This window comes from Emiliania huxleyi, assembly GCF_000372725.1.
Source record: "Emiliania huxleyi CCMP1516 unplaced genomic scaffold EMIHUscaffold_24, whole genome shotgun sequence".
NCBI classification, from domain to species: Eukaryota; Haptophyta; order Isochrysidales; family Noelaerhabdaceae; genus Emiliania; species Emiliania huxleyi.
In genome coordinates, this window is record NW_005200250.1 from 931,507 (window position 1) to 959,302 (window position 27,796).

At 66.0% G+C, this 27,796-nt stretch overlaps 8 protein-coding genes across 8 annotated transcripts; 3 read left to right on the top strand and 5 right to left on the bottom strand.

Moving 5' to 3' along the window:
• Nucleotides 1-1,998: 1,998 nt before the first annotated feature.
• EMIHUDRAFT_205683 (hypothetical protein) lies at nt 1,999-2,337 on the bottom strand (the record flags this gene model as incomplete). The annotated part of the gene is made up of 1 exon (XM_005778950.1): nt 1,999-2,337. The coding sequence occupies one exon, from the start codon at nt 2,335-2,337 to the stop codon at nt 1,999-2,001; it is 339 nt and encodes a 112-aa protein (XP_005779007.1).
• A 243-nt stretch (nt 2,338-2,580) lies between these two features.
• Nucleotides 2,581-4,300, bottom strand: EMIHUDRAFT_205684 (hypothetical protein; the record flags this gene model as incomplete). Its single annotated transcript, XM_005778951.1, has 6 exons — nt 2,581-2,682; nt 2,777-2,854; nt 3,141-3,350; nt 3,375-3,509; nt 3,697-3,798; nt 3,944-4,300. 6 exons carry the CDS (start codon nt 4,298-4,300, stop codon nt 2,581-2,583), a joined length of 984 nt encoding a protein of 327 aa, XP_005779008.1.
• A 1,242-nt stretch (nt 4,301-5,542) lies between these two features.
• On the top strand, nt 5,543-7,022 carry EMIHUDRAFT_100604 (hypothetical protein; the record flags this gene model as incomplete). Its single annotated transcript, XM_005778952.1, has 5 exons — nt 5,543-5,560; nt 5,633-6,529; nt 6,567-6,671; nt 6,720-6,771; nt 6,856-7,022. 5 exons carry the CDS (start codon nt 5,543-5,545, stop codon nt 7,020-7,022), a joined length of 1,239 nt encoding a protein of 412 aa, XP_005779009.1.
• A 1,180-nt stretch (nt 7,023-8,202) lies between these two features.
• EMIHUDRAFT_427030 (hypothetical protein) lies at nt 8,203-10,224 on the bottom strand (the record flags this gene model as incomplete). Its single annotated transcript, XM_005778953.1, has 5 exons — nt 9,657-10,224; nt 9,520-9,582; nt 9,257-9,444; nt 8,881-8,983; nt 8,203-8,495 (listed from the first exon to the last, which is right to left on the bottom strand). Coding segments are annotated over exons 1-5 (1,179 nt in total), but the record flags the coding sequence as incomplete, so codon positions are not given.
• Nucleotides 10,225-13,206: 2,982 nt separating this feature from the next.
• Nucleotides 13,207-14,016, bottom strand: EMIHUDRAFT_353976 (hypothetical protein). The gene has a single exon (XM_005778954.1). It carries the CDS (start codon nt 14,009-14,011, stop codon nt 13,418-13,420), a length of 594 nt encoding a protein of 197 aa, XP_005779011.1. The 5' UTR covers nt 14,012-14,016; the 3' UTR covers nt 13,207-13,417.
• A 5,060-nt stretch (nt 14,017-19,076) lies between these two features.
• On the top strand, nt 19,077-19,968 carry EMIHUDRAFT_205689 (hypothetical protein; the record flags this gene model as incomplete). The annotated part of the gene is made up of 3 exons (XM_005778955.1): nt 19,077-19,289; nt 19,373-19,465; nt 19,612-19,968. 3 exons carry the CDS (start codon nt 19,077-19,079, stop codon nt 19,966-19,968), a joined length of 663 nt encoding a protein of 220 aa, XP_005779012.1.
• A 631-nt stretch (nt 19,969-20,599) lies between these two features.
• Nucleotides 20,600-21,870, bottom strand: EMIHUDRAFT_42826 (hypothetical protein; the record flags this gene model as incomplete). Its single annotated transcript, XM_005778956.1, is given in 6 exon segments — nt 20,600-20,893; nt 20,961-21,114; nt 21,249-21,354; nt 21,442-21,519; nt 21,536-21,540; nt 21,593-21,870. Coding segments are annotated over 6 exon segments (915 nt in total), but the record flags the coding sequence as incomplete, so codon positions are not given.
• A 4,391-nt stretch (nt 21,871-26,261) lies between these two features.
• Nucleotides 26,262-27,532, top strand: EMIHUDRAFT_435111 (hypothetical protein; the record flags this gene model as incomplete). The annotated part of the gene is made up of 5 exons (XM_005778957.1): nt 26,262-26,438; nt 26,528-26,585; nt 26,881-26,969; nt 27,008-27,105; nt 27,182-27,532. Coding segments are annotated over exons 1-5 (702 nt in total), but the record flags the coding sequence as incomplete, so codon positions are not given.
• Between the last annotated feature and the right edge of the window lie 264 nt (nt 27,533-27,796).

Consider the following 27,796-nt stretch of genomic DNA (forward strand, 5'->3'; position numbering starts at 1 on the left):
TCGGCCGCCGCCTTGCGCGCAGCCAGTGCCTCCGCCACCACCGCATCGAGCTCGGCGCTGCTCGCCGCCGCCTTGGCCTCGGCCGCGGCGAGCGAACGCCCGGCCACCTCAGCCGCCTCCCTCGCCCCCGCCGCCGCCCTCCCGCTCTTCTCGAGCTCCGCCTCCAACGCCGCAGCCTTTGAGGCCGCCTCGGACGCCTCTGCCCGCGCCTCCGCCGCTTCACGCGCCAATGCCGCCGCCTCCTGCGACGCCGCCGCCGCTGCCGCCTCCACCGCCGCCGCCGTTCGCACCTCGGCAGCCGCCTTCGCCTCTGCCGCAGCCGCCTCCGCCTCCGCCGCCGCCGCTGCCGCCGCCGCCGCCGCCTCCGCCCGCGCGCCCTCCACCGCCTCCGCCACCGCCTCAGCGACCGCCGCTTCGCTCTCCTCGCGTGTCGCCGCCCCGTCCTGTGCTGCCGACAACGCCTCGGCCCGCCCCGCCGCCGCTGCCGCCTCCACCGCTGCCGCTGCTCGCGCCTCGGCCGCCACTGCCGCTTCTGCAGCAGCCGCAGCGGCCTCCGCCCGCGCCGCCTCCACCGCCTCCGCCACCGCTACCGCCACCGCCGCCGCCACCGCCGCCGCTTGGTCCTCATGGCAGCCGATCATCTCAGCCTGTGCCACTGTCGCCGACTCTATCCGCGCGACCTCCACCGCCTCCGACATGGCCGCCTCCACCGCCTCCGCCACGGCCTCGTGCACCGCCGCCGCCTGTCGAGTCTCTGCCGCCGCCTCCGCCTCTGCTGCCGCAGACTCCGCCTCCGCACGCGCCGCCTCCACCGCCTCCGACACCGCCGCCGCCAGGATTGCCTCGTGGTCTGCGCGAAGCTGTGCACCCTCCAGCTCGCTCCTCGCTCTCGCATCGGCCGCCGCCTTGAGCTGCTCCTCGAGTGCCGCCACCGCCGCCTCGGCCGTGCGCAGCTCTTGGCGCAGCTCAATGCTCGCATCGGCGGACGTCGCCGCGCTCTCGTGGACCATCTGGGCGACGGCAGCGCTCTTCGCCATGGCCAGGATCTCCTCGTGGTCTGCGCGAAGCTCTGCGCCCTCCAACTCTGCCGCCGTCGCTCTTCTCGCCGCCTCGGCCGCCGCTGCCTCGGCCGCCAACGCGCGCATCTCGGCCGCCTCCACGGCCGCCGCCGCCGCCGCCGCCTCCGCCTCTGCCGCAGTGGCGCGCGCCTCAGTCTTGCTCAGCTTGGATATCGTGCTCAGCTTGCTGCCCAACTTGCTGCCCAGCTTGCTCTCATCGCGCGGGGTGGCAATCGCGGCTTTGCGCAGCCATGTCTGAGCCTCGCTCGCCTCGCTCGCCTCCCCGTTTGCCCGCGGCGGGGGCGGCGGTGGCGGCGGACATGGCTGAGGAGGGGGATGAGGCGTGAGTCGATTTCGTGGTGACGGTGGCAGCGGTTGACGCCTGGCCCGCCAGCGAGCAAGGTGCTCCTGCAGCAGGCAGACAGCGAGCACCTGAGCTTTCGAGCCTACGACTTCTGGGAGCTCCTCCGTCGTCATGATATCGGGAGCTGAGACCCAGATAGGGGGCATGCACTGCGCCCAGTTATTTTTTGGCGCGGGCCGTCGGCGGGCGTGCACACAGAGACGAGAGGAAGAATTCTACGAGCACAAGTCCCTCTCACAGCAGATGGCACGAACTAGATACCTCAGGTCAACCTCACGGGATCCATTGGCGGCTTCGCCACCGACACACACGCCTACTACGTGCCATACGACAACGGCGCGTACAGCGTCTACGCGGCGCGCGTCTCGCTCTCCGACTCTTTCTTCCTCCTCGGGCGTCGACAACGACTCCATCCTGAAGGGATCCATTGGCGGCTTCGCCACCGACACAACACTAGACGAGAGGAAGAATTCTTAAGCCCAACACTGTGGGGGACTATCGACTATCTCGCGCACTGCACTAAAGATAAAAAGAAGTTAATTTTACCTGTGACGATTTTCGCCTACTCAGGGGGCCCTAGATGGCCTCTCTGAATGGTTCGTCACGCGGGGCGGGGCGCCACCCATCGCAGTACGCCCTCAGCCGCTCCACATAGCGCGCCTTGGTCGCGCCGTCCACAAAGCACGCCTCGAGCGAGTTGCGCGCGAGGATCACGCACTCGTCGGCGGTGAGGCCGCAATCGCGCGCCGCATACAGGTAGTTGGACGCAACGAAACCGTCGTATGTGGCCTCATCGAGCGCTCGGGACGCCGCGTCGACCCTGCCCAACGAGAAGTACGCCGGATCATCCGAGTTGAGCGTCACCTGAAGGCGAGGCGATGCAGCTGCCGGTTGAGGGCCGTCAGCGCCCGCCATGAGCGAACGGCCGAGACGACCGGGCGACAGACTGCAGTGGCCGTCTGGAGCACGGGTGCGGCTGCGTTGGCGGCTGTCACAATGCGCCTGGTCGCCCGCCTCGGGTCTCGGGTGTGTCTCTTGGGTGTGTCTCGCCTTGACGCCCGCCTCGAGCAGCGGACGCACCGGACACGCGCCGCAGAAGAAGCGCGCCTTTGCGGTCAAAAGCTCAAGAATCGCCCCCACGCGCCTCTCGCCGCGGCGTCAGCGGTGGGTGTGCGCCTGGATCTGCATGCGGAGGTTGGAGAGCGGGCAGACGGTGAGCGGCGTGCCCTGCCTGGCGAGCCGCGCGACGACGGACGCGTCCTCGAGGGAGCGAACCCCGTGGTCGACCCTCTCGACCTACCCACGCGCCATCCGCCGTTGTGTGAGACGCCGTCCCGCAGCATGGCCGCCGCACGCGGCCCTCCCCAGCCTGCAGCGTGTCCAGCGCCATCGCCACGTTCGCCGCGCCCTCCTCCTCGCCGGCGTGGCAGACCTGCTCATGCACCCTGCCGTGAAGACACGCTGCCGTGAAGAACCGCCGTCCACAGGCCCGCTCTCTTCAGCCCGCCCCTTGGTGGCAATCTCAGGTGCTCTCGGGGTTGTCTCACCAGCCGCAGCCCCGCCTCTTTTGCCCGGCGGTACGCGGGCAGGAAGCGCGAGGTCGAGCCAGGGCCAAACGGCCTGCGGTGGCGCGCGGGGCATTCAGCGAGGAGGGCGGCGGCGACGGCGGCCACGGAGGCGATGGCGGCCAGGGCGGTGGCATTGGCGGCGGTTACTACGGTGGTGATGGAGGTGGTGATGGAGGTAGGACGCAGTCGGGCCGCCGCCGCGCTCTGTGTGCCCGCGCGCCCCGTCCCGTTGTCCTGCCCGACGCCGACGATCTTGCTGACGTTGCCCGGCTTGAGCGCCTCGTCTAGCACCGCCATCGCCTCCTCGAGCGAGCGGTCCTGCAGGAAGGAGAGGATGAGGGCAGATTCGACGCCGAACGCCTAAAATCATAAGGCAACCGTCACCCCGAAACCCGATCCCACAACAGCCAACCACACGACGAGTGCCTCGCGGCCGTCCTCCGCCGCGCGCCACAAGCCACTGAGGACCGTGCCGTACGGCAGCTTGGCGGGGCCCACGCCGGTCGGGTCTCGCGCCGCCTGTGCGAAGTTTCAGGGAAGGTTGAGGGAAGCTTCTAGGCGGCGGGCCCCACGGACTCGCGCCGCCGCGCGGCATCATGTCTCGGCTACATCTCTGCCGTACCTCTGCTGCATCTCTGACGTGCCATGCTGCATCTCAGCTGCATCTCTGCATCTCGGTTGCCGGGTCGGCAGCGCTGCCCGAGACGTCACCGAAGCAGTGCGTCTGCGGGTCGAAGAAGATCTCGGCGCGGACGACGCCGTCGGCAGCCGCTCGACGGAGGTAGTCGGTCATCACGTCATAGAAGTCCTGCCGAGGATTCACATCTGTCACGGCGCTTCGTGTTGGAGGTATGTCGGAGGTGTCTCTGCGCCTGCTCGGTGCGGTAGCAGGCGGAGCAGCGATTGTACTCCGTCAAGAAGGCATTCAGCGCATTCTCTCCCTCACAGTACACCTGAACGTCCGCTCCCTCCACGTAGCCGGCCCTCGCCGCCGCTGCCTTGGCTGGGTCGAATGCGGCCGCGTTTGGCAGCCTGTTGCGCACGGCAATGTCGTGGGCGCGCTCGGCGGTGAGAGTTCCCTCGACGTGGACGTGCAGCTCGGCCTTTGGCAGCTTCTGAAGAAACTGTGGCAGGTTCTGCATCGCAGCCAGTGCAGAAGCGCGGTCCAAGAGGCCGCTCTTGCGTGCACGTGCATCGGGCCAATGGGCGTCCTTGCCGGTGAAGTCTATGTGGTCATCGACCGCCGAGGCTTTGAGCACCTCAAAGGAAGTCAGCGGTGCTGTAGTCCCAACGCAGCGAGGGCTCGCCATACGGCCGTCCCAAGCTGCTACGGGCCCGGATCCTAACGCTGAGCCCGTCGGCACCGGCGGGGCGAAAGCACGGAGGCACCTGGCGAGCCTCGACCAGGGCTGTCGAGCGGGGGCCGGTTCGAGAAACGCCCGAGAAACGCGGTGTGAAGCGCCATAGGAGGTATTTTCTTCTCAATAACAAGGCTGTGACACTACGGCACAGCCTCCTGCAGGTGCAGCGCCCGGGGCTTCGCCCAGCACCACTCGCAACAGCTCTCACGCGCCGCCGTCTGTGGCGACGCGCAGAACATCAACAACGCTGCTCGCAACATGCGTGTCGCGCACTCATTCATGACCGGTCTCAATGCCCCACCCCCCTGCGCGCGGGCCTTCTAAGCCCGCGGGTAGTCCCCCCCCATCCCCAGGGCCTCCAGGGCTCGCACCTCAACCTCTCACAGGCCAGCGCACAGCGCCATAGGTGATAGGAGGTATTTTCTTCTCAATAACAAGGCTGTGAACCCTCGGAGACCCGTGTTTTTTTTATGGCCCTTTCCCTGCGAACGCGCACCCCCGGGGCTAGGGCTCTCTAGCCCGTAGCCCGATCCCGATCATCCGGCCCGCTGGGTGCGCTTCTTAGCTCCCCGGCGGCCCTGGATGTGAGTGAGGTTGATAACTGCACTCCAAGTGCTCCATCATCCGGCGCTTCCTCAAGCGCCAGTCGCTCAACGCATACGAGCGCGGCATCATCGCGGGCGTGGAGGGCCCGGCCGAGACGGCCGACGCTTGAGCGGCCGTCAATCAACTGGGGAAGGGGGGGGGGTTAGCGTGGTGCTCGTGGCGGAGTTCGGCCGTTCGCGCGCGGCGTCAGTGCCTCGAGAGTGACCCAAAGATTGGGGAGCACACCCAAACGCAGGCACGTATCTGCTAGCAAACGAAAAACAGGCACCCTGCGAGAGCAATAAAACGCCGGCACCCCGCGTCATCGCGATTTCTTTCTTTAGAAGTAAAAAAACGGCGGCAGGGGGTGCAGAAAGTGGCGGCCCCGCCCTCCAGCTCCGCCCCGCCATCCTGCAGAAAGTGGCGGCCCCGCCCTCCAGCTCCGCCCCGCCGTCCACTCCTCCGCCCGCACTGCCCCGGCTGCTGCAGCGCAAGGGTCAATGGAAGCTTTCGACCCCAAATCGGGGGCTTGTGCGATCACCAACGACGAGGCGATGATCGCTCGCCTGGGACGCGGACATCGATTTCACCACCAAGGACGCGGCGATGCCGGACGCGAGGCGGGTGAGGCGCCGCTGGATAGTAGCAGCATCAACCAGTCCTGCGCTCTATCGACGATCTCACTTGCTGTGTCAGGTGAAGAGCGGATACCTCGACCGTAGCAGCGCCCTCGCGGCGGCCGCCAACCTCCCCGAGTTCCTCGCAAAGCTTCCCAAGGCGGAGCTGCACGTCCACATTGAGGGCTGCCTGACGCCTCAGCTCTGCCACTCCATCGCCGTGCGGAACGGCCTCGACGCCACGGCCTTTGATCCGGCGGAGGCGACGCGGCGGCGCCAGTGCGGCTCGTGGCTCCACGGCGACTACCAGCCGATGCTGTTCTGCGGCCCGAACGAGATGGCTATCAATGCCTTTCTCACCGAATACACGCGCTGCAACGCGATCATGCGCACCGAGCAGGACTTCTACGAGCTGATGCTCGGCTACCTCGAACGCGCGGCGGAGAATGGCGTTGTCCGCGCCGAGATCTTCTTCGACCCGCAGATGCACTGCTTCGAGGATTCGTCCGGCGCCGGCGCGGCTGCGGCCGAGGCGATGGGCGGCCCGCCGCGCATGCCCTGTGGGGTCGGAGGGCCGCGCATGCCATACGCGGCGGTGATCGCGGGCCTGTGGCGCGGCATCGAGGAGGGGCGCGCGCGCTTCGGCGTCGACGGCGCCCTCATCCTCTCCTTCCTGCAGGACCGCTCGCTCGAGGAGGCGATGGCGGTGCTAGACGAGGCGCTCAAGCCGGGCAACGTCGGCAAGATCGTCGGCGTCGGCATGGACAATGGGACGGGCCCGTGGGGGCACGGCTCCACTTCTCGCTTCAAGCCGGCGTATGAGAAGGCGAAGGCGGCGGGGCTGATGCTGTCGGCGCACGCCGGCGAGGAGGAGGGCGCCGCGTGCGTCGAGATGTGCCTCGACGTGCTCAAGTGCGACCGCATTGACCACGGCGTGCGCTGCCTCGAGGACTCGATCGCCGCCATGCGCCGAGAAGTGCGAGCATCGTCTCTCACAGTTGCTCCGTGGACAGGACGCGGCCGTCGTGCGCAAGCTCAAGGACCGGAACACGCCCTGCACCGTCTGCCCGATCTCCAACCACCGCGCTCAGATTGTGGGGAGGACCTCCTGGTGCGCGGTTTCGCCCGCGGCCCCTTCCCCAAGCCCCCTCGGACCCGTCCCGTAGGTGCCGCGAATCTTTTGCGGCGAGAGCCCCGTCCGTGCGATGCTCGAGGCCGGTGTCAACGTTGCCGGCCTGCTTCGACGCCCCCGCGTCGCGCCGCGCTGAGAGTCATGCGCGGGAATCGTCCAGCTGTGAGCAGGCTTGCACAGCGACGACCCAGCCTACTGCGCCATCGGCACGGTGGATGAGCGCTGCTACGCGTGCGAGCCGCAGACCTACGACGGCTACGTCAACTCGGCGTACATGCGGGCCGCCCGCGACAGCGGCACTCGGGTGCCCGATTGGCTCCACCGCCGTCGTGCGTGATGTGATTGCGGCGCAGTGGTGTGATTAGGCCTCACCCCCGACGAGTGCGTACTCTTGGCCAAGCGCTCGATCGAGGCGTGCTGGAAGCTGACGGATGCGCAGCGTGCAGGCTACCTCGAGAAACTCCGTGCTTACTGCGATGGCTGGAGGCCAAAGGCGGCCGCGGGCCGGAAGTAAAAGTGAGACCGCGTGATGTCCCACCTCCTAAAGACTCGACATCTCTCGAGACGCAAGACGTGCGATTTTTCAGTGTACGGCTTTAAGGAACATTGATGGGGTTTAAGCTTTAGCGTTTAGCCGGCGCGCGCGCGCCAGACGTAGAGTACGTGCACACGCCGTAGGCCCGTACCACGGTCTGTTCGCGCCGATGGCCGATCTCGTGTGCACGCTCATCGCTCGGCTCTGCACACCGCACACAACCACAGCTGGACGCACACCGCGCGCGCCGGCGCGGGCGCCCCCGCGGGCCGATTTGCCGCCGAGAGAGAGAGCAGAGAGGGTGTGTGACCCTGTGAGCTGTGTGCTGTGAGCGCCGTGCGGTGAGCTTCTAAGCTCTCTAAGCTGGCTCTTAAAGCAAGAGACCCGCCTGGCGGTCGGCGCGGCGCGTTCACTTTAACATACGGCCACGTGTGTACGCAGATCGCAGTGCGGTCCTAGACTCACATCTTAGTGCGAGAAATGTGGGTGTCATCGCCTGTCCGTCTGCGAGGTGGGCGGGACGCCCCAGCCTCGTCACTCGACGACGGGCATATAGAAGGTGTCGCCGAGGCACCAGTCGGTCGCCTCGAGGGCGACGCACGCGCGCTTGATCTTTGCGACGTCGACGGGGTCGGTGGTGATGACGAACATCGAGTCGTTCGGGTTCTTGATGGGCGTCTGCAGCAGGTTGTAGATGGAGACGCCCGCGTCGGAGAAGATCTCGCCCACCGACTGGATGATGCCTGGAGGGGGAGGAGCGGGCGGCACGCCTCACGAGACGAGGCGCCGCCGGGGGGGCGAGGAGGAGGAGGGAGGAGGAGGGAGGAGGAGGAGGAGGAGAGGAGGGGCAAGAAGAGAAGCACGCGCCGAGCTGCTCGCGGAAGCGGATGCGCACGTAGAAGGAGGAGGTGTACGAGTTGCCAAACTTGAGGGCGGGCGTGAGGGGCTGCTTGGGGAAGGGGGCTGCGCTCGTCCCCTGCGCGATGTCGAGGATGTCTGACACGCAAGAGTTGGCCGTCGGCAGCCGGCCGGCGCCCTGCCCCACCAGGACGGTGCTGCCGAGGTTGGCGGAGCCGATCTGCACCGCGTTGGTCGCGCCGCTGATGGAGGCGAGCGTGTTGGAGGTCGGGACGAAGCAGGGCGAGACAAAGGCGGAGAGCCGGTCTCCGTCGCGCCTGAAGACAAGAGGAGGAGGCGTGAGCGAGGGGAGGGGAGGAGCGGCGCGGGGGTCGCCTCCGTCGCGCTTGGCGACGCCGAGCAGCTTGACGGTTCCGCCTGAGGGGCAGAGGGAAGAGGGAGGGGGGGCGGTGTCACGGGGGCGGCCTCGCACGCCGCCCGAGAGGGGCAAGTCCCGGGCAGGTCGGGCGCGGCTCCGCCCTGCAGCGCGGCGTACTCAAAGTCGGTGGCGGTCACCTGTGGTGAGGACGTGTTGATGTCGTCTGCGTGGTCTGAGTGGTGGTGCCTCAAAGGAAGTGGCGGCCGCCTCGGTGAGGCCGCGGCACGGGGCTAAGTCCCCGGGTGATCTCGGGTGATCTCGGCTGATCTCGGCTGATCTCGGCTCATCTCGCACCTCGGTGATGCCGCGGCACGGGATCTCGTCCTCGCCTGAGAATTCCACCCGCCAAGATGCAGCCGAGATGCCCGTCCGATGCGGCGGCACGCCCTCCCACCCTCTCGCCGACGTCTGTCCCGAAGGCGAGCTTGATGAGGATCTTGAGCTTCGAGCGCGCGTCGAAGCCTCCGACGTCGAGCGTCGGGTCCGCCTGCCCCCGGGGCCCGGGGTGGGGCAGGTGAGGGAGGGGGCGGGGACGGCCTGGCCGGGGTGAGTCCCGGGTGACCCCCCCCCCCCCCCCCCTTCGTCCTCGGGCTACTGTGATGAGCACATAATGGCGAGGCGCCCCGGGCCGGTAGCACGGGCCGAGGCGAGCAGGCGTGGCGAGGCGTGATGGGCGTGGCGAAGTGTTGCGAGCGAGCGACGCGAGGCGGCGTGGGGAGGGGAGGTGTGGCGAGGAGGAAGCGGGGCGAGGAAGCGGCACGAGGAGGCGAGGCGAGGCGGCGTGGGGAGGGGAGGTGTGGCGAGGGGGGTGGCGTGTGGCGAGGCGGCGGCGGCGCGGCGCGGCCTCTGCGTATCCGAGCGCCGACGCCTCCTTGAGCGCGTCCGAGTAGGAGAGGCCTCCCTGCGCCATGTTGGAGAGGATGAAGTTGGTGCAGCCGTTGATGATGCCTACGAAAAGGCCCCGAGGCGGCTGCCCAGAGGGCTGCCCAGAGACGGACGGAAGTGTGCGGCCGTTGACGACGCCAGACAGCTGCGACACCTCGTCGCCCAAAAAGTCTCGCTGCAGCGCGTGGATGATTGGGATGCCTACGGCGCACGCCGACCGACCGCTGGACGCATGCTGCGCAGACGGCGCCAGCGCACCTGCAAGACCCGCGCACCGCCGCACACCGCCGCCTCAAACCCGAACTTGCCCTCGGAGCCGAGCACCTGCTTTGCGTTGGCCTCGGCGAGCTTCTCCTGAAGCTCGGGCAGCGCCGCCGCGATGAGCGCCTTGTTGGCCGTCACCACGTGCTTGCCGTCCGCGATCGAGCGCATCACCACCTCCTTGGCCAGCGTCGTGCCTCCCATCACCTCGCACACGAGATCGATGCTGCCGTCGCCGAGGATCTCCTCCACGTCGTCGACGACAGCGCAGCCGGCAGGGAGCGGGAAGTCGCGTGGCTTCGCCTTGTCGCGCACGCAGATCGTCGCGATCTCCACGTCCACCCCAAGCGACGCCTGCAGCTCGCGCGCGCCCTCGAGGATGGTGACGATGCCGCCGCCGACAGTGCCGCCACCGACGAGGCCGACACGGAGCTTCCTAGGCGACTCGGCCATGCACGGGCTGCTGGCGCAGCGCGCGCCGCCTGTCCGCGTAGGAGGGCCGCCCACCAGCAGGGAGTGCGAGAGGCCAGCAACCAGTGCGATCATCGAGCATCGAGCTCACGTGGTGGCTGCTGCGTCGCGCTCGTCGGAGCTCGGTCGCGGCAGTTTCTTTTGAGAGAGGCGTGTTTTAAGAATTCGTTGGAGCTTCGCCTTCGATGTTATGAAACAAACGCAAGGCGGACATGGCATATCGCTCTCGGGCCCACAGACATCCCGCACACCCGCCGCACACCCGCCGCCCCCGCGCGCGCCCCACCTCGGCCGGGAGAAAGGGGAGTGACAGTTTGGGATTGCAAGCCCGAGTATGTTGAGTCCTGGCTCAACAACGCAGGGAACAAGAGGAGGTGGTCCGGCTCACAGGTCCGGCTCACGCGCCCCGAGCTCGCCATCTACCGCACTGAACACTTCCGCCCCCTCGCTCCCAACCCACTCACCTTCCCGACCGCAGAATTCTTTTTGAAAGAGGCGTATTTTAAGAATTCTTTTTGAGAGCGCCTTCGTTGTTAATAGTACAAACCCAATGGTCCCTTGCGAGCGGTCCTTCGTTGCAGTCGCACACACGCACACGCCACGCCGCACCGCGCGCCCGCCACTGCCCCGCCCAGGCGGGAAAGAGATGAGGAGAAGGGACAGCGAAGGAGGAGCCCAAACACGTATGGGAGGTTTCGTTGATGCGTCACGCTGCCCGGCGTTTCTCACTTTCCGGGACAGCCCCGCCCTTTTGAGGCAGGAGAGTGACGGCTGCCCCGTACGCCCTGTCGCTTCTACCCCGACGCCGACCGCCCATTCCCCCCTCCTCGTTCCCCCCTCGAATTCTCCGGACCCCGACAAGCCGCCCGACGTTGGGCCTCTGCCCCGCACGCCCCCGCCCCTTCTGCCCCTCGCTCACACCCCGGCCCGACACGCACATACAAGACAAACCCGGCGTCCTGCTCTCAAAAGAAAAGAAAAAATGGGAAGGAGGAGACCAGCGGGGGAGACTCCCCGCCTATGCAACACCCCAGAGAGGGGCTGCCATCGCCGAAGCTGTGCCTAAGCATAACTCCCAAACCCGCAGCGGCCCGGGGGGCCTTGGGGGCAGCCTGCCGGACCGCTGCTGCACGGGGCTAAGCACCAGAAGATGAGTGTAGTTGATGGATCGGGCTGTCGACCGTGCCTCCCCTCTTTTCGTCAGAGTGGGACCTACGCCGCGCCGGGTAAGGGGCGCGCCCGGTCCTCGACGGAGCCGCGCGCCCCGAACGACCCAGGCGACGAGTAGTCGTCGTCGAACCTTCGGCATGTAGTCGCCCGTGGTCAGCGCCCTTCCTCCCTCGCCCGTCCCTACAGATTCTTTTCCGGCGCCAGTCCCGAGCCAAATGTCGTGCGAGGGAGTTTTGTTGTAAAATTCTTTTCCCGTTCGCGGGAGAAGAATTGCGACCTGCGTTCAGCACGCTCTGCTGCACCCTCGGGAATCACACTACATCGAGAGGATGAGGCGTGCTCTCGCTACGCCACTCCGCCCGGCCGGCTCTGACGCTCCGCACCTGCTTGTGTAGGCGACGACGCCAGGTTTGCCGGCGCGTGCACCCCCATCTTAGATCTGACACGCACCGAACGACAGACCCACAGCCCACAGCGCGCGCGGCACACAGCTGCTCCCAAGACGTGGGACGAGATGAGATGATCTTCGTTTTATTTACGTCATCTTCTTCATTCAAACTGGGTCTAGCAAAGCCGAAGTGAAAAACAAGTCTAGGGTGCGCGCGTGCCAACTCCCCCTGTACTCACGGCACGCGCGCTCTCCGTCCCCAATGAGCAATGTATGTATGTATGTAGGAAGGTGAAGATTTCTTGTAGCTCGGTCGGTCACACCGCCATCACCGTCGAGGAGAGGGGGGACGACACTGCTTCGGCAGCGTGCACCTCGATCCTGTACCGTGTTTGTTATGACCCAATGAACACACCAGTGAGGGAGGGCGAGACGATCGAGGGGTCCCGTACCATGCGGAATCGACCCTATCCAGTGCTCAAGTGCTCAAGGTGAAGAACAGTTAGGCTCGGACTGGACACCAACGCGGTATGGGTGGACGCGGGACAGATGATGACGGCACGCACGAGCGACACACAGACACAAACAAGCTCACAAGACACACAGCCAGCTGGCTGCCACAGAGCCACACACCCTGAGTTGGCGTACACATAACTCAGGGCCACGTCCTCCCTGACGCCCCCCCCGATGCAGCGCTTGTCTGTCGTTCTCCACGCCGCCGTGGCGTGGCAGACGGTGAACGAGCTAGCGTGCGGGGAGAGCGGCATTGTGCACGGCGCTATCCGGTGGTTTGCCTGTTGATAGAGTTGCTAGCACGCGCCAGTCCGCACCTGCGTCGAGCCTGTCTGCTGTGAGAGAGAGTTGTTTTCTTAAATTCTTTTTTCCGGGTTCTTGCTGGCCGAGCACTGGATAGGGTCGATTCCGCATGGTACTGGACCCCTCGATACGGCTTTATCCGTCTCGCCCTGTGTGTTCTTGTGTAACCTAACCTAACCTTTGTGTATCTCGAGAGACCTCGAGAGAAGGCCGCCCGCCGAGGGACAAGTCTCCAGAATTGGCTTCTTGGCGGGCCGCAACCGCCAGTCCGGTTGGTTGAACTGGCAGGAGGCAGCACCACCCACGCCACTTGGCCTGCAGAGTTTCCGGCAACCCCCAAGTGAAGGAAACCAGCAGTGGGTCCCTAGACTTTGCGTTTCCACCTCTCCTCTCTATCCTATCTACACCACCGATGCAGCGTCGACTAGCCATCCCCGCGCCCAGCCTCACCAGCCGACCCGCCGCCGGCAGCCTCCGCGACCAGTTTGACCAACGCCGAGATGCCGATGGCCAACAGCAGCAGCCCGATCGCACCCTTCAGCCGGCCGGGAGGCGCGCGCTGCGCCACCCGTACGCCCAGCGGGACGCCGCTCGCCACCGCCGCCCCGATGGCGGCCGCGAGGCCGAGGTCGACGCTACCACCGACGGCCGACACCGCCACCGAGCACAGCGAGATGGGGATGCAGAGCGACTGCGCCAGCGCGACGACGAGGGCGGGGGGCAGGCGCGGGTCGAGACGGAAGAGGAGCGGGATCGCGACAAACGGTCCGCCGGTGCAAGTCAGGATGGACAGGAGCCTAGATATGCACACGGCCGAGTGTGGGGTCCAGATCCGTCTATCGCCGTGCATCGCACTCCCGAGCCTCGCGGGCATCACAGCTGTGGATACAGTTGGCACGGCTGGCATACAGCGGAACATGCATCTCGCGTCTATTGAGCGCGCCCCACCACGAGGCCGAGGGCCACGGCGACCCGCTTCGACAGCACGAACGCGCCGGCAGCCGCCGAGGGATGCGCGGCGGCGGCGCCGCCGCCCTTGCGGGCTCCGTCGGCTGCGGCGGTGGCGAGCTCGGTGTCGCACCGGCTGGGCTGATCGTCTCGGCTGCTGCCGCTGTCGTCAGTCCGTCCGCCGCGGCCGGCCCTGAAGACGGTGCAGATTGCATGCACGCCGCTGAGGACCGCAAGCAGCACGACGAAGCTGGAGATGAGGGCGGCAGGCACCAGCGGGAAGAGCAAGCTGCCGGCTACCGCGCCCGGTACCGCGGAGAGCCCAGCCGTCGCCGTCTCGATCCGCGGCACTATCCTGCGGTTAGCGATGAGCGCAACGACTCCGGCCGGAAGAAGCGAGGCGATGACGGCCGGGCTCGCAACGCCGATCGGGACTCCCATGAGGAGGAGGAGCGGCACGAGCAGCACGCCTCCGATGCCAGTGGCACCGATGCAGACGCCAGAGCCGAAGGCGGAGACAAGGTACAGCGCAAGCGGCTGCGCCGCGGGCGCATCGCGCAGCCAGGATACCGCCATTGAGGATTAGCGGCGCGATGTTTCATTGTTGGCTGGCGTGCCTGCCACCTTCCTCAGGCTGTTCCATCTCTTTCCCACCTAGGCGGGGCGATGGGCGTTGCGCGTGCGCGGGGTGCGGGGTGCGTGTGCTGTGGCGTCATGTGTGTGTCCACCTTCGTCTTGTTTGTTTCCTTGCTCAAACATCGAAGGCTAGCTCAAAAAAATCCAGTGTGTCAGAGACCCGGTCGCGCCTCCCCGCCCTAGGGTGGAGGAGGCGACGGTGGCGGCGGAGATGGCGGCGGCGGCGAAGGAGGCGGCGGGGTGGGCGGTGGCGGTGACGGCGGTGACGGCGGCGGCGGGCTGGGCGGCGGCAGAGATGGGGGCGGGGGCGAGGGTGGAGGAGGCGACGGTGGCGGCGGGCTTGGCGGCGGCGGCGAAGGAGGCGGCGGGCTGGGCGGTGGCGGTGACGGCGGCGGCGGGCTGGGCGGCGGGCTGGGCGGCGGCGGAGATGGAGGCGGGGGCGAGGGTGGCGGCGGCGGAGATGACTGCGGCGGTTGGCTGGGCGGCGGCGGTGACGGCGGTGGCGGGCTGGGCGGCGGGCTGGGCGGCGGGCTGGGCGGCGGGCTGGGCGGCGGGCTGGGCGGCGGCGGAGATGGAGACGGCGGCGGCGGCGAAGGAGGCGGCAGAGAGGGCGCCGGCGGAGATGGCGGCGGAGGCGAGGGCGGTAGCACTGGTGGCGAGGAGGCGTCAATGGCATCGGTGGCCACCGGGCAGTTGAAGCCGTCGTTGAAGCCCGTGGAAACGCCGGAGTCCATCTCGGGTCCTAAAATTTTCACCTCCCCCACCACATCGCCCACGCAAGAAGTCTGGCTGTTCTTTGGCGTCCCGTGCACATTGCGACATGACAAATCGACGAAACTCTTCGTCTGGCCACCCTCGACGAGATCTGTCGACTCGATTAGGTCCGTCACTTCCTGTATTGGGATTTTGTAGATCTCGCCTCCGTTGGCCGCAAAGTAGAGGGATCCAGAAGATGAGTACTCGAAGGCTGCTCCAAAGTTTTCCTGGTCAGTGTTGAAGTTGCCATCGTCAGAGTTAACCGTTGGCATCACCCAGAAGTCGAGAGTCGATTGGAGCACCGGGGAGGGGGAGGTGTCGAGGACGGGCCCTGTGATGATGAGCTCCCCGTCACGGCTCAACGCAACGAGAAAGGTGCCGAGGGAGCTGTCCACCGCAACCAGGTCGTTGGCAGAGCCTCCCCAGAGGGCGGATTTGAATTTGGCATTGCCAAAGTCTTCCTCGGTGCAAGCAGTGCTAGGATCCACAGCCAAGCTCGACAGGCCAGAGATCGCATCCATTGCCCCGTGTGACGTTGAGAGGAATAGTGTGTCGTGCATGACGTGCCCCGCATTGGCGCCTGCATTGGAGACCTGGCAGAGGCATTCAATGGCGAGCGTATTGGCGTTAGGATTAAATGGCGAGTCGGGCGGCATTGGCGAGCCAGTACCGAAACGGCAGAGGTAAGACTTGGAATCGCTGAGCGTAAATCTACCGTAGCCCTTGTTATCCACAACGTTGTACCCGACCGCATTTACAGAATTGATAGTGAGTGTTCCCCCGACTGCCGTCGTTATGCCGTTGAAGTGGTGGATGTCGACGTACGTATTTGCCATGACATCCAGCTCCATGATCGTGTCTGAGCACAGGCACACAGGCATTACGTCAATCACGAGTGACGATGGGTAAGGGGTGTGAGGGCGGGCATGGGCCGGGCAGGCTGCGAATGAGGCGGGCGAGCACGGCGCGCACAGTAGTCGTCCCCCGATTTCTTCAGGAGTTGCAGTGGATTGCCCCATGCACAGTCGGCGGCCGACTGCAGCTCGCGTACCATACGCGGTGATGATAACTGAGGGGCGGACGACTCTGGCGGCGGCGGCGATGGTGGTGGCGGAGACGGCGGGAGCAGCGGCGACGGCGGTGGCGACGGTGGTGACGACGGCGATGGCGATGAGGGCGGTGCGTTCGCCGCCACCACTGAAAACGACAGGAGGAGGAGGAGGCCTGACGCCGGTAGCAGTCGGCTAGAATCGGCCGCGGAGCATGGGGGCATCGGCGGGTGTGGGGGCTGTCGACAGTCGATGGTCCGCCCGTCGCACGGGTTGGTCCGCGCGGTCAAGTTGGAACAACCTGGGCACGAATTCGATGTGGCTGTTTTAGGTTTGTTGGCAAATCAAGACACAGAGCTCATACAGGATTGCGGTTGGGCCGCGCGCGGGCCTTAGGGCGGGCCTGGCAGCCCGTGTGAAGCGTACCGTTCACGGTCTTTCCCTCGAGCCACAGCGGTGTGGAGAACGACAGACAGCCGCTGCGTCTGCAGCCCGTGCCAGTTCTTGGTGGTCCATGTGACCTCATCGAGGTGCTGTGCACACTTGGAGCACTTGGAGTTCCTCAGCTGTTCGAGTAACTTGTCACGCCCGCAACACGGCGAAAGCCACGTGGCGCGAGTGCCGCGGATGGTCGCGCACCACTGCCCGCGCAAGGCGCGCGCTGCGCTGGCCGAACGCCTCAACTCTGACGCCTGCCGCATCCACCTCCTCGACCTTCCCGTCGAAAAGCAAATTCGGCTGGCAGTCGCAAGCCGGCTGCCCTCCGGGATCCCCGAAGATCCCGTCGGCTGGGAAGATCACCAACTGGCGGTCGAGCTCCGTCTCGCGCGCGCCCTCGCCACCCACGCCTGGCGTGCACCGAACGCCTCGAACGCCGATGCCGTGCTCATCCTCACCAACCGCTCGAAGCTGTGTGCGCCGATGTTTCAAGCGAGCGGCCGAGGTGCCAAGGGCATGGCGTATGCGCTCGGCGCCTACTCCAAGGCATTGTGGGACGCCGCGCTCCGCGCCGCCGCGGCGCTGCCACGCGGCACGGCGCCGGTGTTGCAGGTGGTCTCGGAGCAGGACGGCGCGTGCTCGCGGCTACCGATGCCGCCCGACGTGGCGGCCGGCGACGACGAGGGCAGGCGGCCCACCCTCTACCTCGTCGAAGCGCTGATCAACGCGCGCGTCGTGGGCAAGCGCGCGCAGTTCTTCCACTCCCCGACGCCCTTTGCGCGGCGGCCGCTCCAGCTGCCTGCCGTCGGCGCGGCAGCCGAGTGGGGCGCGCGCGATCCCGCGACGCGGCTGCTCTTCGCGGGCCACGTGCCCAAGCTCTTCCAGTCGCTCACGCGCTACCTGCTCTGGAAGCAGCTGCGTAACGACTCGCGTGCCACCACGCAGTCACGCACGATCAACTGCACCGTCGGCGCCTACGTTGCCGCGTGCAGCCTGAGCGCGTCGCAGGTCGCGGCGAAGCCGGCCCGCTGGTTCGAGCACGACTTTTGCGCGCCGTATTGCGCGGCGGACTGGGCCGAGCGCGCGAGCTCCTCCACCCCCTCGTGTGGCACCGGCCAGCGAGCCGACGCGACGGTCCCGCAGCTGGCGCGCGCGCTCAAGTCGCGCTGCGCGCGCTACCGGTCGCACGCAAGTCTCGACGAGCTGCCCGACATGGCGCGCGATTCGGCACGGCGCATGGACTACGCCACGTACGGGCACGCCGCGAGCCACCGCTTCTGCCTCGTGGTCCCAGGCGACTGGGCGGGAACGCCCAAAGTCTCTGAGATGGTGGCAGTCGGCGGCGCCGGCGGCTGCATCCCCGTGTTTGTCCTGCCGCACGACGGCTCGGAGGGCCAGGTGGCGCGGCTGCTTCCATACGGCCGGTGGCTTGACTACTGCGAGATCGGCTACGTCACGCCAGCGAAGGTCGCGCAGCGCAACATGAGCGCAATCATGGATGCGCTCGCCAGGGTGAGCGCAGCCGAGGCGGCGCGCAAGCATCGCGCGCTGCGCTGCGTACGCGACGCCTTCGTGTTCCCGGGTGGGTTGCAGGACGTGTGCACTGGCGAAATTGCATTCGACTCGCAGCCGCCCGAGGAAGGGTGCCCCTGCGGCTGCGGCTGCCAGTGCCCCGCCGCGTCGACCGGGGGCGCCACGCAGGAGCTTCGGATGAAGCGAGTCGCCAAGGTCTACGGCGCGGAGGATGCTACCGCCATCCTCGACCTGGACCTGGTCGTGGTGAATAAGACGCTGTATGTGCCATGGTCGAGCGCGCAGAATGGCCGCAGCTCGGGCATGTCCTTTGCTCAGATCTCGCTCGCAGCGAATGAGGAGGCAACCTTCAACTTTCGGTTCGAGGACTCAACGTCCGGCGAAGTGACGCCGATCGCGTATGGTGCGACCCGCACTCGCAGCAACTGCGCGCCGTTTCCGCCTACGTGCCGTGCTCTGCGGTCGCCAAGGTCTACGGCGCGGAGGATGCTACCGCCATCCTCGACCTGGACCTGGTCGTGGTGAATAAGACGCTGTATGTGCCATGGTCGAGCGCGCAGAATGGCCGCAGCTCGGGCATGTCCTTCGCTCAGATCTCGCTCGCATCTCTGTTGTGCGAGGCGTGAACCGCGCCATTCGCTCTCACCTGGCAACCCTGTCTGCACGTCTCGCGCGCGCGTGAACAGGGCTCCAGGCCCCAAATGACGTGTGAGTGTTAGAGTTGTTTGGTATTGCTAAAAATCTCTCTCACTCACATTTGCCTTGTTGGTCTTTAAAAACCTCTCTCTCCCAAGTCATGTCGTTGCTCAGGTCCACTCTCGTTTCGAGCACTTGAACCTCAACGGTCGGTGTTGGCACTGGGGTTCCCTTCGGGTATATCGTGACAGCTGATGCCGGGATTACCACTGGTGTTTCGTCCCTTGAAATTCTTTTTGCGCGCTGGCCTTTCGTTGACAGCACCATTTGCGAGGTGCAGAGGCAAAAAACCAACAGCCCTCTCGATGGTGTCATTTGCTCCGCTGCTTCCCGCGCTCCTCCCCCTCGCCTTCCAGCATCCCGGCGCCCTGCTGCAGCGCGGAGCGCCGTCGCGCTGCGCCTCTTCGCCTTCGCGTGTGCCGCAGCCCTCGCTTCAGCAGCCGCCGAACAGCGGAGATGCTCCGCTGCTGCCCTGGGTGCGGCCGGCGCTGGTGGGAGCGTCGGCGGCAGCGGTGGTGGCGGGCGGCGCGCTCATGCTTCCGGGCGTCGCGCACGCCTCGATCCTCGACTCTGCGTTTGTGCAGTCCACCTCGCTCATCTTCATCTCGGAGCTGGGGGACAAGACCTTCTTCATCGCGGCGCTGCTGGCGGCGCGCGCGTCCAAGCTGCTGACGTTCGCGGGCTGCGCCGGCGCGCTCGCGCTCATGACCGTGGTTTCCGTCCTCATCGGCCAGATCTTCCACCAGGTGGCCGGGAGAAGACAGCTCTCACGCACCATAGCCCTCCATGCCCAGCACGGGCTCGCCAAGACGGTGGCTGCATGCACCAGGTGCCGGCCGGCTTGACGCGCGGCCTGCCGCTCGACGACTACGTCGCGATCGCCTCCTTCGTCTTCTTTGGCATCAAGGCGATCCTGGACGCGGTGCGCGCCATCCGGCCCGGCGCAGAGGGAAGTGTCTAGGAAGTGTCAGGAGTGTCTAGGAAGTGTCTAGGAAGTGCCACCAGGCCCGGAGCAGAGGCGGGTCCACCACACGCCGCCGCTCAGCCGCCGATGGCACGCCCCCGCAGGCGCAGATCGAGGAGGACGGCGCGGGCATCGCCGAGGAGTCGGAGGAGGCGGAGGAGACCCTCGAGCAGTCGGGCCTCTATGGCAAGTCTGGCTGGCCGCTGGTCCTCGAGGCTTGCACGCTCACCATCGCGGCCGAGGTCGGTGACCGGTCTCAGATCGCGACCATCGCGCTGGCCGCGGCGCAGAACCCGTACCTCGTCGCCTTTGGCGCCATCGCGGGCCACTGCGCCGCCACCGGCATGGCCGTCCTCGGCGGCTCCTTCATCTCAAAGTATCTGTCCGAGCGGGTCATCGGCTTTGTCGGAGGGGGTCTCTTCCTCGTCTTCGCCCTCACCACGGCCGTCGGGCTATTCTGAGCGAGGCGTCTGGACACCTCTTCTGAGCTTCTGAGCAGCGCCTCGTCTGAGCTGCGCCTCGGAGTGCCGCGGGCGCGCGCCCCGTCTCTGTTGAGTTGGTGCTGCTGGGGCGGCTCCTCTGGCCACCGCAGCACCCTCTCTTTGACCCTGTCCGTCTTCTCTCTCTCCACTCTCGTCTCGAACTCTATAGTTCTAACGTCTATGATGACCAGTTACATAATTATATCCGTGTCGCCTATAGATCGATCCGCTATTAGGCGCTATCGCGCGTGACGTGATTCGTCATAAACAGACCCGGGCATGATTGATTTGCTTATCGGTCATATGTGTTACGGCTCTATGATTATCTGCAATCTGGTCAGGATTTGATTTTTTTGTGCAGGGGCACACCGCACCACAAAAAACCGAAAACGAGACAGCGAGGATTTTTGTCCGAAATTTTGTGTCCCGAAGAAGTTTTTTATATGTGAGTTCAAAGAAACCCGCAATCAAATCTCGCGAGAGAGAGGCGGGCGTTGCTTGGTCCTCGCACGCACGCAACCCCCCCCCCCCCCCCGGCCAAAGTATAGCTTTCTACGTCTAACAGCGTCTGCTACAATACGGGCGTCGCGGCCCCTGGTTGCGCGCCCTCCTCCCACCAGAGCGGCGGCGAGGTTGGCAAGCGCGCGGTCAGTATCTCTGCGCCCGACTCGTGCATCAGCAGCTGGTGCTCGAACTGCGCGCTCGGCTTGCCATCCTTGGTGACGGCGGTCCAGCCGTCGGCCCAGTGGACGTCCTTCCACGTCCCCGTGTTGATCATCGGCTCGATGGTGAAGCAATGGCCGACCTTCATCACGAACTTGGCCTTGTTGCCCGCGTAGTGCGGGATGTTTGGCGCGCAGTGAAAGTACTCGCCCACGCCGTGGCCGCAGTAGGTCTTGTCGACCTGTTTACGGCGGCACGCGTGAGGAGGCGCCGTTCACAGCTGTCGCCCGCCCATCTCGCGTGTGAACCGCAAATCCGCAGCCGTTGATGTGGCTGGTGATGATGCCGCCGACGTCGCGGTAGAAGAAACCCGGCTTGCAGGCGTCGATCGCCTGAGACACGCTCCTTCCCGAGTGAGCGGGCGGCGCGTCGCTGGAGAGAGTCTGCACGCGCGTGTCTCGCCTTCATGAGCGAGTCGTGCGACGCCTTGATCAGGTCCTTCTTCTTTTGCGTCACGCCCGGCCCAACGCAAAACGTCTCGTTCAGGTCCGCGTGGAAGCCTATCCACCAAAGCAGAGACGCCGCGGTCGGTGCACCGCAGCCGTTGTGCGCCGAGGCTGCGGGGGCCGCCGTCGAAGATCGGCGACACGTCGATGTTGACGATGTCGCCGTCCTCGAGTTGTCTCATGTCGGGGATGCCTGCTCGGGGCCGGCGGGCAGGGCAAGGAAGCTTGCGGTGAGGTGGGGCGGCGCTCGCTCCGCGCGGCTGCTGCGTGGAGTCTGCGACACCGTGGCACACCACCTCGTTGACCGAGGTGCAGACCGACTTTGGGAAGTTGTGGTAGTTGAGCGGCGCGGGGTAGGCGCCTAGCCCACGCGTGACGGGGTCTCATCCACCGACGGCTGAGATGGTTGAGCGGCGCGGGGGAGGGCGCCAAACTCCATGTGCTTGTCGTGCACGACGCGGTCGATCTCGTCCGTCGTCACTCCCGGCTTGATGACCCGGTGCGCCGCGTCCACGATCTCCCTCCCCATCCGGCACACAGCCCTCAGCTTCTCCGCCTGCGCCGCGCTCACCACCGGGGGAGTCGACCTCGCGGGGGCAGCCTGCTCGGCGCGCGGGTCGCCGTCGGCGGCGTAGTCCGGCAGCAGGATCCCCTCGGCGACCGGCCGCCGCGGCGACACGCGGTACGGCCGCAGCGACCCCGTGTAGCTGAAGCCCGGCCGGCGGCCGGCGCGGCTGGTGCCGTGGTCGAGGACGTACAGCCACGGGCCCGAGTCCTCGATGCTGGCCGGGTGGCCCCCGCCCACCTGGTGCCAGCAGGCTGGCCCGCGCTGGAGCTCGGCCACCACCACCGCCACGTACTCCCGCGCAGGGTCGTACGCCGCCAGCCGGCCGTCGAGGCCGTCGAGGCCGTCGGCGCCGTCGAGCGCCTGCTCGAGCTCCTCCTGCCGCACCCACTTGCTGCGCGAGAGCAGCGCCTTGAAGCGGTCGCCCACCGTGCTCGCTTTGCTGGCGCACGTGAGCTTGCTCACCGTCTGGACCAGCTTGAGCGGGCCACGGAAGACGAGCGCGCCGCGCTCTCCCTCGGGGTGGAGCGGGTCGACCGCCCTCTCCTTGAAGCGCGGAAAGGCCTCCATGATGCCCAGCAGCTCCTTGGCGGCGTCCTCGGCCGCGTCGAGGTCGGCCATCGCCGCAGGGAGGCTAGCGCGACGACGCGGCCGCCCACACGGGTCGAGGATACCTGGTACGAAAAAATAACACTTTTGCGGCCAGGGTGGGGCGCGCGCGGGGGGCGGCGGGTGTGCGGGATGTCTGTGGGCCCGAGAGCGATATGCCATGTCCGCCTTGCGTTTGTTTCATAACATCGAAGGCTAAGCTCAAAAAATAACGCATCGCGGGAGACTTAGCGGGCCGTTACGGAAAAGCATGCGCGACGCTGCCTCTTTGCACCGCTCGCTCACGGCTGCGGGAGACATGGCCGCCGATGCGGCTCGCACTCGCTCGGCGGGCCTCCGTCCCACAGCCGCCCGGGCGTGCCACGGGTCTGCCTGGCGCTGCGCTGCTCGCACGCTGCACTGCACAAAGCTGCGACAACAAGGGGAGGCTCCTGAGCTTGAGCGTTGAGCAGTGCAGCTGCGGGCGCTCGTGGGCGGCTGTGCAGTGGTGAGAGTGCCTGATTGGAGGCGAGCTGGTGCTGCGCCAGGGTGCGCAGCATGCGCTCTTGCTCTGTGCTGAGGCATGCTGGCTGGCGCCCAACACAATGCCCTGGATGCATTGCTCCACGCCGTGCTGGCTGGTGCAGTACTGCCAGTGCGCCGACTGGCGCGCAGGGTGCGCGTCGCCGCGCGTGGCACGGGTGGCTCGAGAGGCGCGGCTGTCGTTCAACCCCGCGGCGCATGTGCGCCGCGGAAGCTGCTCGACAGGCTGCGGGCATCGCTGCGGCAGAAAGCGCCCGCCCTCTGCTTTGCTTTCGCCCGCGTTTTACGACAACTTTCGGTTTATCATAGCCGCCGAACTTTACCTCGCTGTTTCTTTATAGGCGTCTCGCAGCTGCGTATTCTCGTATTATCTTCGAGTAGTTGCGTGGGGGCGGTATGTATTCTCGTATCAGTAGTTAGTGTCGTGTCCACTAGCTCCGAGTAGAGGGGGCGTCCTTGCAGTTAAGGGGAAACCTGGTACGCGGGGCTAACCCTCGGAGAGTATTCTTTAGCTCCGAGTAGAGGGGGCGTTCCGCAGCTAGGGGGACCCACAGCGCGAGGGAAAAATTCCGCCGCTGGGGGAACCCCGGAGCGCAGAACTAACCCTCGGAGACCCGTGTTTACTTTAAGGCCCTTGCCCTGCGAATGCGCGCCCCCCCCCTAGATAGGGGTCAGGGCTCTCTAGCCCGTAGCCCGATCCCGATCATCCGGCCCGCTGGATGCGCTTCTCAGCTCACCGGCCCTGGATGTGAGGTTACTGACTGCACTCCAAGTGCTCCAAGCGGGATTTTTTGGACGTTTCTTTCTTTCTTTTTCCAAGTGCTCCGCATAGTATGTGGGAGACTCCTGCCGCCGCCCCTGCCACCCCTGTCAGTGTGCCTGTGGCAGCGAGAGACTGCCACTGAGAAGCTGGAGGCAGGTAGGTCGCTAGACTGAGATGAGACCGCCAAGTGGAGTTGGGAGTCCACCGTGCACCGCGCTGCGAGCCTGTCGTGTCCCTTGTCAGGAGCAGGAGAGCCCCACCTGTGCCCCTGATCGTCCTTCCAAAATCCTGCTCGTGCAGGTGTGGACCCTGTCCTCCTCCCCCATCCCTCGTTTGGGCTTGTCTGTTTTCTTTCTTTCTTCCAAGTGCTCCAAGTGCTCCAAGGCACGCGATCCTTTGGTTTCTGTTTTCTTTCTGCAGAAGAGAGGAAAAGCGAAAATGCCAGCAGACATCTCCAGAGAGGGAGCGAGCGAGCGAGCGAGCGAGAGAGCTAGCGTGACTGAGCGACCGTGCGAGAGAACTTTACAACAAAACTCCCTCGCAGCGAGAGAAAATAGAGAGCGCGCGCGAGAGAGAGCGAGAGAGAGAGCGAGAGCAAGAGAGAGAGAGAGAGAGAGAGAGAGAGAGAGAGAGAGAGAGAGAGAGAGAGAGAGAGAGAGAGAGAGAGAGAGAGAGAGAGAGAGAGAGAGAGAGAGAGTTTTACAACAAAACTCCCTCGCACAACACTGGGCACGGGACTGGCGCGCACTGGCACTAACACAGGTACACCACGAGAGAGAGAGAGAGAGAGAGAGAGAGAGAGAGAGAGAGAGAGAGAGAGAGAGAGAGAGAGAGAGAGGGAGAGAGAGAGCGAGAGAGCGAGAGAGCGAGAGAGAGAGAGAGAGAGAGAGAGAGAGAGAGAGAGAGAGAGAGAGAGAGAGTGAGTGAGTGAGTGAGTGAGTGAGTGAGTGAGTGAGCGAGTGAGAGCGAGAGCGAGAGCGAGAGCGAGAGCGAGAGCGAGAGCGAGAGCGAGCGAGAGCGAGAGCGAGAGTGAGAGCGAGAGCGAGCGAGCGAGAGGAGCGAGAGCGAGAGCATTTCGTGCGTGTGCAGCACTGTGTGTGAAGAGTGATGACTTCTGACTGTCGTCGCTGTCTCTCCCTTCTCGACTGTCTGTGCTTGTGAGATTTTCGAAAACCAACAAGAAACTGAGAGACAAGCCGTGGGGCCGGTCCCGTAGCCTCTTGCGTGTGCGTCTTGCTTGGGCCCGGGGTTGTGTGTTTTGTGTTGTGTTTGCGTGAAGAGCTCTTTTCATTGTGAAGTCGGCCTCTAGCGCGCGAAAGGGTTTTTGCTCGCCTTCCCGGGGACCACGTGTTGTCTGACCCTCACTGTGCTGCCATGGACAGGGTTTCCGGGAGGAGCGATTTGTGAGAAGAGGGTGACTTCTGACTGTCGATGCTGTCCATCCACCGGACGCGAGGGTCGCTGGGTCGGTCGGTCGGCTCCTCACTAACTCGCTGCATATAGCAGCGATGAGCTCACTAGCTGCATGTGCATGTAGAGCTCACACTAGGAGAGAGATTGTTTGTTTTGTTTGTCACACTAGAGGCCGTCATCGCATTCGCCCTGGGACCCAGCGCTGACTTCTGACTGTCGTTGCGGTCTATCCCTTTCTCGACTGTCTGAGCCTGTGCGTCTTGGGTTGGGCCTTGTGTTTTTGTGTGAAGAGCGTCGATTTCGGGCCTTAGGTTGTGCGTTTATGTGAAGAGCGTCGCATCGGAACGAAGATCGACCGGCGGCCAGTTTCAGAAGGAGGCGCATCGCAGCTGCTCCATGGGCGTGAGCGCCTCAACAGGCCTGCTGTCGACGGCCCAGGTGTCCACCACCGACGAAGAGTGGGACGTCTACTTTCAGAAGCTCGAGAAGAACCTAAAGCGCGCCCGTCCCAAACGCAACACCTCCGAGGCCACAGCCGGCGGCCTCTGCCTAAGCCCTCGAGCCGGCATCCCTCGTAGGTCCAAGGAGAAGATAAACATCCAGTCAAAGCTGAGCGCCAACACCGCCCTCTCCTACGCCGCCATTAACGGAGCCTCGGCCGCCGTGATCGACCGTCTCGTCGCCGCCGGGTCTGCGTTGGAGATGACCGACGTCGACGGCTACACGCCCCTGCTGCAAGCGGTCGCGTCGCACCCAGTCAAGTGCCGCGAGGCGGCCGAGCGGCTCCTGCACCACGGCGCCAGCCCGCGCGCAGCCACCGCCAACGGCTGGACGGCGCTGCACTGGGCGGCGTACAAGAACTCGCCCGCCTCGCTCATCGATGCGCTGGTGGCGGCGGGCGCGAGTGCGCCTCTGCCACCGGGCGGGGGAGGTGGCGCGTGGCCGTCGGCGCGACCGCCCCCCCCGTCCGCCACCCCGTAGGCGTCGAGGCCAAGAAGAGGGACGGCGGCGAGACCCCCTTCCTCGTCGCGGCCCGCGCGTCGCACCTCGCGTGCGCTGAGCGGCTGGTCCACAAGCACAAGGCGGACCCTCGCGCAGTCAACGTGCGTGGTGAGGCGGTGCTGCACGTCGCGGCGCAGCACGGCGCCCTCATCGAGGTGATCGACCGGCTGGTCGACATGGAGTGCGACATCGAGGCCAAGAAGGAGGACGGCGCGACGCCGCTCCTCGTCGCCGCGCGGAACGGACACGTCCACGTGGTGGAGCGACTGCTCCGGCACGGCGCCGACGCGAGCGCGGCGATGAAGAGCGGCTGGACGGTGCTGCACTGCGCCGCGCATCACGGGGCGCCGCGAGAGACCGTCGAGAAGCTCGTCGCGGCGGGGGCAGAGGTCGACGCCGTCGACCGGCGTGTGCCCGCACCACCACTCTCCCCCGCGCACGAGAGGCTGGCCGGGCGCAATCTCGGCTGATCTCGGCTGATCTCCGGTGTGGCAGGCGCGGGAGGACGGCCCTGCACGAGGCGGCGTCGGCGGGGGAGGTCGAGGTTGCGGAGGCGCGTTGCGCGTGCCTCCCACACACCCGCGCACACTAGGCGTCTAGGCCTTGCAGCCCTAGTGGCAGCCACGACCGAGATCTGCGGCGGGCGCGGGCTTGGGGGGAGGGGGGAGGGGGGGGGGGGGGGGGGGATCCCTTCGGGCGCCCCGCGCCTGGTCCCTCGGGGGGGGGAGATGCCACGGGCCCCCCCCCCACTGTTGCTGCCCCCAAAGCAGTGGCCGCAGCAGAGGACGCTGCTTCCCCCCTCCCACCCTCTCTCTCCCCACCCGCCCACCCTGCACCCTCTCGCACAGGTGCTCGTCGATCTCGGCGCGGACCCGACTCGAAAGAGCAAGGCGGCCCTCAGACCGCACACGCCGAGCAGCGGGCGACACTCTCGGTGGTGTGTCTTCATCGCTGGCCATCTGCGGCGCGATATAGGCGGGCCAGACGCCGAGTGAGCGGGCGCGTTCGAACAGCTGGGTTGCGACCAGCGCGGACCGCGCGCAAAAGTCGCCCGGCGCGCTCAAGCGGATGGGGCTCGTGGCTCATCTCTTCACCATGACGCTCTGCCGCGTGTGTCGCGCTTCACAGCTCTTTACCTTCTGCTCTCAGGCTCGCGCAGTGGCTCGACGACCGGTACACAGAGCACTCGGAGCGCAGCAGCGCGCGCAAATCGGCGAAGGAACTCCGGGCATCGCAGGCGGCGGCCGAGGCTTCGATTGCCAAACTCACGGTGCGGCGCTCCGCGCAATAGACGACGAGCCGCACAAAACGCTCTAGCCCCCCCCCCCCCCCCCGCCCCACCTTACCGGCGGCGAGAGGTGCGCGCACACCGCGGCCCACGGTGCGCACTTTTGCGGCCGCTGCGCCTTCTGGCGCCCCACGCCCACACACGCGTCACGCCGGGGGGGAAACAGCGGTTTTGGTTTTCTCTACAACGTATACTGTGCTGTACGCGAAAAAGTGTGAACAGGTCGGAGCAGCTTCAGTGAGCACAGCACTGCACCACCACCTAGTGGCACGCCACGCATATGTCGGTCCCGCCGCGAGGTCTCGACAGCGTGCCGACAGAGCGACACAGACCATGTGGCAGTGGGACGCGTCGAGTATCGACCTCTAGCTCTACTGCTTACCCAGCCTTCGAGTGTATCCTGACTCTGTGGTCCCACACCCACTGGTGTGTCCATCTCAGAGACCGCAGGAGGTCATGAGGGTCAATGGGGTTGA

Excerpts from the sequence above, each read along its gene's own strand:
- EMIHUDRAFT_353976 (XM_005778954.1), bottom strand. The coding sequence starts at position 14,011 with ATGGCGGTATCCTGGCTGCGCGATGCGCCCGCGGCGCAGCCGCTTGCG.